Source organism: Nannobrachium achirus (assembly GCF_963921795.1).
Source record: "Nannobrachium achirus genome assembly, chromosome: 10".
Lineage (NCBI taxonomy): Eukaryota > Metazoa > Chordata > Actinopteri > Myctophiformes > Myctophidae > Nannobrachium > Nannobrachium achirus.
This window is the reverse complement of record NC_137819.1, coordinates 13,817,920-13,828,474: the sequence shown is the minus strand read 5'-3', so window position 1 is coordinate 13,828,474 and position 10,555 is coordinate 13,817,920. Positions and strand designations below refer to the sequence as shown.

Genomic DNA, 10,555 nt, shown 5'->3' with positions numbered 1-10,555 from the left:
GCGCTTAGGTTCACCGGAAAATACCCGGTCGCGTTCCACTCACCCCCCAAAAAAGAAATCTCCTGGATTCTGACAGTCCAATGTTGTCCATATTTTTAGTAGTAGTAGTAGTAATAGTAGTCGTAGTAGTAGTAACATTTATTTATTTTAAAAAGAAAATCAAAAATTACCACATATTGGAGTTCCCAGATGGTCCTTGACCTTGATTAGAGTCCAGCTTGTACATTAACTTTTCACTGGGTACAATGACACGTCCAATGTTAGTCTATGAGGAGAGAGAGTATAAAGGCTGGCAGCACGATAAGGTTTAGTCATTACGTTCCAGAATGAAGGTTTGTGGTGCTTTGCTTGTTCTACTGTTGTGTCTCTCTGAGGCTGGAGCTCAGGGTGAGAGTGGACTGGTCAAGGAGAGAGAGAGCGATGCAGAACCAGGTCCCCTTGTACTACCTAACATCTGGACTGAGCTGAGGGAGCTCAGAGACATGGTGGTGGAGATGAGAGTAGAGACCAGACTGAGCCTGGGGAAGCTGGAGCAAGAAGTGGAGCAGCAGAAGAACTTGGTGGCTGATCTTCGGCTGGAGCTGAGCATCACCAAACATAAGATGGAAGCAATGGAAAAAGAAAATGCAGGTTAGGATGTTTGAGACGCTACATGCTTCGTCTGTGCAAAATGTGATAAGAAAAACTGGACCTTGAATATGTTTGGAACATACAGGCTGATGATGTGTTTTTATTAGTGGGCAAGCCACTAATAAATATTAAATATTTTATAAATATATATACTTTGGGCGGTCCCGAGATAATTAACCTAATGTGCAACATTGTTTTCTCACTCAAGTGTGAACAAACCAACATAAAGTTTAAGTGTATGGAGGGTATAGGCAAATGTCTAAAGTGACAGTTTAATACATCTGAAATGCCAAAATAAACATTGTCCAAATTGTCAAATATTAGAGGCAGAAATTGTGGAAAAAAAAGAAAAAAAAAGTTCCCGTTCCCAGAATACTATACAAAGTTATTTTAGAAGGGAAAGGAAAACACATGATGACCGGCCATGACGCTCACTCACTCATGACTTTTCACAGTTTTGTGGGGCCAAAATTTAGCCCAAGGAATGTTTTTCATGCAAAACAAAATGCTTGCAATATATTCAAAATCAATTCAAAGGTCTGTTTGTTCATCAAGTTAAAAGGGAAGTCCTTTGAAAGCCATTTCCTCTCTAAACAGTGCCCAGAAGCACATTTCAAAACAAGAGTCTTTATTTTATTTCTTTGTCTATACAATCGATCATTCAACACATGTTTATTTTGAAATTGTACTGGAAATAGAAGTAGCCAACCATAGCTCCTACTTCACGCCACTGATGTCAGAGCCTCTACTTGCCGATCGGCAATATTTTTCCCCCAACCCCCCTTTAGGGGATGCGGTGGGGGGTGCGGTGGGACGTGGGGGAGGGGGTGCGGCCGCACCTCCAGCACCCCTACTTCCCTCGGGTATGAACACGTCTGAGCCTGCATTACAAACCATTGTAAACAATGGAGCGATGGTCCCAGAATATGAGTTCTGTTCAACCAATTTATTTTGACCACATTGACAGATGAAAACATCAACATTCGCAAAAGGATTCCAAAGAAGGGCTGGTAGTAACTGGATTGAAGGTACATCCACCATAATTCAAGTTAGGTTGCAACATTACTGTGTACAAAGACTTGCTCTCTGTGCAGTGCTTGCTCCGCCTCTTATTAACTATTTGTTAACAACAAATAAAACAATGTTAGCATGGAAACATCAGCAGCTACACGTTGCTCATATCTACTTACAGCTAACTGACATTAACATTAACTAATCTCATTAATTAATGTTAGCACTATTTAGTTGTTAAAATGATTAACATGCAAAATCACAATACAGTAAGTTAATATGGCGGTGGAGCAAGCACTTCACAGATAGCAGGTCTTTATACACAGTGATTATAATTACATCTAACAATGCTTCTCCTCCATTCACGTTTGGTGAATGTAGCCTTGGACAGGAAAATGTGATGTCTTCAGTCGGTAACCATCGATCATCAGGTGTTTCGACCCTTGAACCGCTACACCCTCCTGATGGCCGGGTCGGCAGTGGTGGCCAAATCACTGCACATCTCCTCCTTCTGGCCAAGACTAAACTCTGGCCTCTCTGGCTCTTTTTTTTTTCTTCCAACAAGAGGCTCCTCTGCAGGTATTGTGTGGTGTGTCCCTCCTGAGGTCTTGAGGTGACACAGATGCGTAGAGTTCTCCAGTACTGTGGGGTTATTCTTGCCTGGAGCTCTCCTTCGTCTCACCAACTCATCAACCAAGTTGTGCGCTGCACCTGTGACCCCTCTTCTCCACACTTGGTCCTTTCTTGATGTATTTTTACCTTTTGTGTCCCTGCAGATGTAACATTGCAACCTAGCTTACCGTGGCTTTTGAATTGGGGATATTGACGTTGTCAACTGCCCCTTGAATATCGTGGCTTTTGAATTGGGGATATTGACGTTGTCAACTGCCCATTTGTCAATTTGGTCAAAATAAATTGGTGGAACAGAACTCATATTCTGGGACCATCGCTCCATTGTTTACAATGCTTTGTAATGCAGGCTCAGACGTGTTGCCACCCCATGTGGTCATGTGATCCAAGATGGCCACGGTGTGAATATGGTCTATTGCTCTTATCAACGCAATATAGGACTAGAGCTTAAATCGGGCCTAAACAAGTGAGCCCGGCGCAGCCCAGCCCGGCAGAACGTCAGCCCGGGACAGACCCGAAGCCCAATACATAATTGACAATTGGAGACCGACACAGCCCGCAGCCCGACATTCTAACAAGCTTAATTGCTGCAGGCTGCAGCAGCCTTTTTTCTCATAAAATATTGCTGATTCGTTAAGAACAGAATCATCCTACCATTTTCCCACTGTCTTTATATATATATAAAAGACATTGTAGCGAGCACTGTCCTAATTATGGAACAAATAAATCGGAGCCTTGCTGGAGAACACAGCTGACAGCCTACACTAAATCAGGAAGCAGGCGTACAGGCTGTTATAGCTACAACATGAGTAGCACGGCTTGGCAAGCTGTGCGGCAAGTACTGGGAGCTGATGGTAGGTGTGGCGCTCCACCTCAGCAATACATCTCCCAGATGTATTGCCACGCCGACCCGCCAGGTCCCGTCGGGCTCGGGCTGACATTTTAAGCTCTATATAGGACTATGTCTGAAAAATCTAGTTTGTAATAGTTTGGCTTTAATTTTCTTTAGACATGACTGCCAAATTGATCGCCAGTGAGAAAGCGATTAAAGACCTTCAGTCCAGACTGGACAGCAGTGAGCAGCTCGTCCAAGTCCTTCAGACCAGGCTGGCTACCACTGAAGACCAGCTCCAAGGACATCAGACCAGGCTGGCTACCACTGAAGACCAGCTCCAGGTCCATCAGACCAGACTGAGCAGCATTGAGAGCAATGTGGAGGCTTTGAGGAGAGTCAGTGAAGGTAAAACAGAAGGATGTTCAGTGAATGCAGGCAAGAGAGGACATGCCTGCTCTCCCTCTGCCAACCTGGGGAGACAACGGACTGACCTCATGCTTCAATCTATGCACGAGGAGTCAATGTCGCTTCTTTTCACCTGACAGGGGGGGGGGGGGGGGGGGACATAACGCGTGGAAGGAACACGTTATTCCAACCAGTTCCTTTCCCCTCCATCAGGCGCCACAGCTGGCCAGGGGGAGGCAGTATAGAGACCAGGATTACTGCATGTTTTTTGTGAATGTACCTACGAGAGAACACATGGCAATGTTGAAGAATGAGTTACTTTAGTGGTAATTATTTCAGTTGAGCTCAGAGAATAGTTCCATGTAATCCAGTTAGTGTTAGGTTTACACACTCAAATAAAACTGAGTATTTATGATTGATGTAATAATGTTTTGATTGCAGCCCAGCAAGCTCAGCTGTCCACCTTAGGAACCATTGAGAACCAAGTGCAGGAACTAAGGAGTGAGTACAGTATGTCTATCGAATATGTAATCTATACTCTGTGTGCGTGCGCGTGCGTGTGTGTGTGTTTATCATAAACATAGCCCCATATAGAACCTCACCCGTCGCTGCATACTGTTGTGCTCCGAGATGAGGTCCTAGAAAGATGTCGCCGTGCAGGGGGAGAACGCCTCCAACGGCTAGGTAGAAAACACTCGAAACGAAATTTTATCCAAAAAGTAAAGGTAGTTCCGAGCTCCCAGACTGTGGTTACCTAACCAGGGTACATAAAACATGAACCAGGGCACGAAACAACCCCTTAAAATCGTTAGTTTCTTCAGCCGGTCTAATGTTTACTTTCAGGAAGTTGCCGGAATGGCGCAGACTAAATATATTTCAACATTCGACCAGAGAAGGCGCTAATGCTGCCATGCCGGCAACTTCCTGAAAGTAAACATTAGACCGGCTGACAAAACTAGCGATTTTAAGGGGTTGTTTCGTGCCCTGGTTCATGTTTTATGTACCCTGGTAGGTAACCACAGTCTGGGAGCTCTGAACTACCTTTACTTTTTGGATAAAATTTTGTTTCAAGTGTTTTCTACCTAGCCGTTGGAGGCGTTCTCCCCCTGCACAGCGACATCTTTGTAGGACCTCATCTCGGAGCACGACAGTATGCAGCGACGGGTGAGGTTCTATATGGGGCTATCATAAACCAGGACTGTATTAAATTGCAATCTATTTCCTGGGTTGACAGACAAACCAAAGGTGGCCTTCTCTGTTGGTCTGACTCATAATGGGTATGTTGGACCATCAAATTCTGATACCAATTTGGTCTACAAGATCATCTTCAGTAACATCGGCAACGCATACAATCCATCAACAGGTAGGTGGTGATTAAGTCATGTCAATAAACTTAACACACTTAACTCTTGACCCACTATTACTCAACAGACAATTAACAGTGTTAACTTGTCACCATGATCAAAGAATTACATTTGGCTTCTTACATCTACAATTCATGGGTTGCATTTGTAGTCCTACGCCAGCCATTTTGAGGACCAACACAGGTGTTTTGATTAACGTAGAACATTGGTTCTATGCCAATCAGACAAATTGAACACCTGTGTTGGTCCTCAATATGGCCGGTTTAGGACTACAAATGCAACCCATGCATATGGTACGATGGTTTATTCACACAGTTGTATCAATTATGTGCTTGTATGTCTGCATGTTCCATAGGAGTCTTCGTGGCACCAGTGAAGGGAGTCTATCACTTCACGTTCACTGCAGCTCTCTGGGGATCATCATCCGAGACCGTGCGCATCCAGATGTATAAAAATGAGCAGAAACTCATCGATAACTTTGATTACAATAATCATGGAAGGTTTGAATACATGTCTAATGGAATGATCGTACAGCTGGAGGCGAGAGACAGAGTTTACATGCGTTTACCTGCTGGGCACAGGCTCTATGATGACGGACACAACAACAACATATGGAATGGTGTTTTGCTCTATACTATGTAATACCTGCTATTGGTACCATTACTGTTGTTCTGGTCTGTTCTACGTACCACTGGAACTGATACCATTACTTTATGGAGCTCCATAATGCTCCTACTTATTCATTCTGTCAATAAACAGATATTCAAAAACACTGTTGACTTGTTTTACTGATCATTTTATACAGAGGTTCTACCACTTTTCAGACCAAAACTATACATCTGGTGTCTCCTTGTGACCCAAACTTACAAAAATACAGTATGAGTTAACAGCTGAGGCTTTATTTAATAGTGAAAATAGCAGATCGACAAACTGTGTGTCCCAATGCCATTGTGTCGCAATGCTGTGTGATTTGGGAACTAACCAGAGGTTTGGGTAAACTCCGCCCCTGAGAGATTTGATGAGTTTTATAATTTCTTAGTTGAATGTCTTGTCACAAGGCTGTCGTCGGTAACAGAAAGGGCAAGAGATTGTGGTTAACATGTGCTTATTTAGGCCTACAGAGCTTCAGTCAGATGATGTCAGCGAAATTCTAGAATGTACAGTATGTGAGAGGAAAGGGAAATGAGAAATGCTGAGAGCTCAAAACAAAACACTTTATGTTTGTACTTGCATTAAACCAGTGGTTCCCAAACATTTTAGCTCGAGACCACCTGCGACACTTGGTGTTATTTTTCACCTGGACTAAACGGGAACATAAAAAAGGGGTATTTACTCACGACCCACCCACTGTTTTGGTAACTGTTCCCCCTCCATTGATAGGGTAGGCTCTTCCCCTCTGCTAGCACCAGTAGGGCTGCGATTGTACTATCGACTACTTTTCTTTTAGATTAATGGAATAACTGAGTGTGTTATAGTTTTGTTGATGATGTATATCATAGACCACCTAACTCCGACGTCACTGACTGTCGCTAGAAGGCGCTGTTACCCGCGTTCACATTGTTATCTTTTGTATTGATATCCCCATAGGGTGATCTTAGATCGCCTCATATAAGATCTACAAGCTCACAATTCATGATTTATTTTGTTGAGAATAGACGGTGAATATAGGCTTGGAGTGGTTAAACTGAGCTTGATAGTGATAGGCTTCTTTTGGGCTTGGGTTTTATAGACCCGGTTTCTCAAATCTGGCAACACTGGCCCTGGAACCCTGGGCCTGAGACTGCCTCATGGCCCCCAACCCGGTAAGGCTGGGCGATAAAACCTTCAATATTCGATAACGTTGTTGATTACCTCGATATCGATATTACTCATGATATTAGCAAAAACGATTGTATTATATCATTTTTAATGTTTTTCTGCTTTAGGGACATTGCCTGCCTAACCCAGATGATGAATAGCATATCTATGCATGCACACTGCACAGTACACATAGAATAAAGACATTAAATGACTTATTGGTGGTTGGTTGAAATAACCACACCTGGTTACAGATGGACTGCCTTTTTGCGTGTGCTACGTGCATGGATAGCATGTCTATTAATTAATTTGACACTAACACCAATAGCTAATTTCAAACAGTCTTCGTTGATATCTATACCTCGCATGTTGATACCTAGATATCGATATATTTTCGATATATTGCCCAGCCTTACAACCCGGTACTTATGTATTTATTCTTTCCTGCTGCCAACATGAAATGAAATGCATGGTGCTCTAACACACACAGGCACAATGTGCCGTGACCCCTTCATATTGTTCCTGTGGGGCAGAAAGCTTGTATCTCCATTCTCCATATTTCAACTTTTGATGCTCTTTCTGTCACAGCTGGCTCAGGACATGACGAACATTGGGGAGAGGAGACGAGGTAAAAGGTGTAACAAATATGATTATTTTGGGGCTCGCGGCCTGAAAAGGTTGAGAACTGGTGTAGTGCAGGGTGTTGGATGAAAAGTAAAGCTGAACAGAACTAAACTTAAATACAAAGGAAGGCCGAAGGCGCATGGAGACAGCAGGTCTGTCTCCTCTGGACCTCACCTGTAGACTGGAGAGGGGAAGCTTTTATATCCTCCTGGAGGCACCGGGCCCAGGTGCTCTCCAATGAGCCATCATCAAGCCAATAAGCCAATGAGGCCCCACCCTGCTCACCTACAGGGAGAGAGTTAGGACTCAGGAGCATTGCAGACACACCCCTAACCACCCAGATTACTACTATGTATACTGTGAAGGGCATCACATTTCATAAATGAATGCCCTACTTTGTCATGCTACAGTGTCACGCAGAAGTAGCAAAAATATCTGGTGTGAGCTTGTAGATCTTCTATTTTTGCTATTTTTGATTACATATTTTAAGTGAACGTGAAAGTGGATAGGCCATGGCTACACAGAGCTGGATTTTTCATATATCCCGGTTTTTCAGATATCCACATAGAAAAATATCTAGGTCCACACGGAGCTGGATATTTCCTATATCCAGTTTTTTCAGATATCCACATTTTAGGTCCACACGACAAAGATATCTAGGTCTAACAAGCACACACACAGTAAAGTCTTCAGAGATATCCGGGTTCCCTGTCTACACGGATCCAGTGAATCGGATATTTTTCAATCTAGGTGCCGGCTACATGAAGCTGGATATTTCTGAATATAGAAATTTTTTTGTGCCACACAAAGCTGGATATTTCGGCCGCGAAACTGGATATTTTTGAATCTGGATAAATAAGTGGAGAGATTGAAAAATATCTGATTCACTGGATCCGTGTAGACAGGGAACCCGGATATCTCTGAAGACTTTACTGTGTGTGTGCTTGTTAGACCTAGATATCTTTGTCGTGTGGACCTAGATATTTTTCTATGTGGATATCTGAAAAACCGGGATATATGAAATATCCAGCTCCGTGTGGACCTAGATATTTTTCTATGTGGATATCTGAAAAACCGGGATATATGAAAAATCCAGCTCCGTGTAGCCATGGCCATCCGGTTTAAAAAATATCCAGTTTCACAGCCGAAATATCCAGCTTCGTGTGGCTGCAAGCCCCAACAGCACAAAAAACATGTCTAGCTTCAGAAATATCCAGCTCCGTGTAGCTGGCAAATGTGTCTATGGGTTGTGTGCACTCTCTCACACACAGACACTCACACAATGTGGCCTGACCCCCTCATATACTAGCTGACAAAGTCCCCCTCATATGTGGATACTAGCTGACAGTGGAATAAAATAATTCCTGAGATGTCACATGTTACAGGTATGTTTTTTTTAAAATGGTGGAAAGTAACTAAGTACAGTATGTACTCAACTCCTGTACTTCAATACCATGTTTTGGTATTTTCTTTAGTGTACTGGAGTATTTTCCCAACTTCGATACTTCTATGCTTCTACTGTACTACGGAAAATATTGTACCTTTTTACTCCACTACAATTATTTGAAAACATTAGTTACTTTGTAGATTTGAATTATTATTACAAAAATCACCACAGACCTGTGCTGAAAACAGCAGATCTAAGGTCACAACAACGTGTTGACGATGCAGATCTGCTATTTTCGAAGATTCTTTCTTATGTTTTGAAAAATGTGAAATGTCACATTCTGCTGAATGAGTAGATTTACTGTTGGTACATTTTGATGACAATACTTTTGTACATTTCCTTTTTTAAGTAAAGGTGATTGAAATTTCACTTTTCCTATTTTAAAACCTTTTTTTGGGGTCCCACTAGCACCTTCTATCCTCACAAAGTCCCATTTCTGACCGTTGTGTCTTTCTCTGGTTTTGAGAAGGCGAAGGTTAAAAGTATCCCACGGGTTCTCAAAACAGGCTATCCAGATTTGCTGCCGATTGTGACGTCATCTGCCGATTGTGACGTCATCATAAAAAATAAAAAATATAAAAGGTCAAAGGCCAAAGGTGGTACTGCAGCTGAAATGCTCTGAGAGCCATTCAAAAATGAGAGAGGCTCTCTATTCAGGAGTGGTAATTTAGCCTCAAACCTTTTGAAAAACGCTTTTGGGACATAAACAATATGACATAAATACTTTTTAAATGCACGGTGTATCACCTTTAAGTAAACTTTTGTATAGGCCCACCATACTTACTGAAGAATTTAACTAAAAGTCAAACATTTGATATTATTACCCTGCACATGAACCAGTTGGGTTGAATGTACAATTAGTTCTTATTTTCTTGTGTCTCTGCAATGAAGGTTGACTGTGAATGCTGGGTACTCATCACTAGACTGGTCAAACAAAAGAGAAACCTCACGATTGTCGCTGTTGAGCAGAAACCTTGTATCTCCATCTCTCTATTTCAACTTTTGCTGTGACTGTAGGTCGCAGTTAACTATGAGAACCGCCACGTCTTGTCAGTATGTCCCTTCTGTAACATCTGTAACGCCTCAATATTGTTGACATTGTTACATCACGTGACATCACCTAATCAAAGATCAAACCCTGGATATCCATACATGGAGACGACTGGATCATCACCTATATACAGTATCTTCATATATGGAGCTGACCTCTACATACATTTCCAGATGATGCCCTGTTAGGGCAACCACACTAATAGAATCCCTTTATGCCCATACAAGGGGACAATGACTAAGAGACAGATACATGTCTTGGGTCTCACAGCACACAGTTGGTTCTATAGACAGGGATATCCATATATGAGCATAAAAGGGATTGTAATATAACCGAGTAAGCATGTCTGGGGTCTCACAGCACACAGCTGATTCTACAGACTCCAACATTTGCACACAAATAGCTCAGAATGTTGTTTTAGCTGCTTCCCCTGCCGTTATGTACTTGCACAATGTACATTTGTATGAAACTATTTTCTTTTTTTTTTTAGAACCGCCGATCCAACCAGTATGCCCATATCTCCATATACAGTACATGGATCTCCATAAATGGGCATCAGGGATCTCCATATATGGGTAACTGGTCCGATATATATTAATAATGAATTCCATCCTGCGCTACCTCGCCCGCTTTTCGCCCTTAGGCGTCTTACTGGTTTGTAAGTTAACGCCCTTCTTCGTCACGCGACAGTAGCAGATCTACAAGCTCACAAGACGTCGCAAAATAACTTTAGGATCCACTGGAACACAGCTTATTTTTTA

General features: G+C 42.5%; 1 protein-coding gene across 1 annotated transcript; it reads left to right on the top strand.

Annotated features, from left to right (window-relative positions):
* The first annotated feature begins 293 nt into the window (after positions 1–293).
* Positions 294–5,636, top strand: LOC308292258 (uncharacterized protein). Its single transcript, XM_080734573.1, has 5 exons — positions 294–630; positions 3,281–3,511; positions 3,953–4,012; positions 4,746–4,874; positions 5,231–5,636. Exons 1-5 carry the CDS (start codon positions 327–329, stop codon positions 5,515–5,517), a joined length of 1,011 nt encoding a protein of 336 aa, XP_080590699.1. The 5' UTR covers positions 294–326; the 3' UTR covers positions 5,518–5,636.
* Positions 5,637–10,555: the final 4,919 nt, after the last annotated feature.

Coding starts and splice junctions, on each gene's coding strand:
- LOC308292258 (XM_080734573.1), top strand. CDS start 327: ATGAAGGTTTGTGGTGCTTTGCTTGTTCTACTGTTGTGTCTCTCTGAG. Junction 631..3,280: donor AATGGAAAAAGAAAATGCAG/GTTAGGATGTTT, acceptor AATTTTCTTTAG/ACATGACTGCCAAATTGATC. Junction 4,013..4,745: donor CCAAGTGCAGGAACTAAGGA/GTGAGTACAGTA, acceptor CTGGGTTGACAG/ACAAACCAAAGGTGGCCTTC.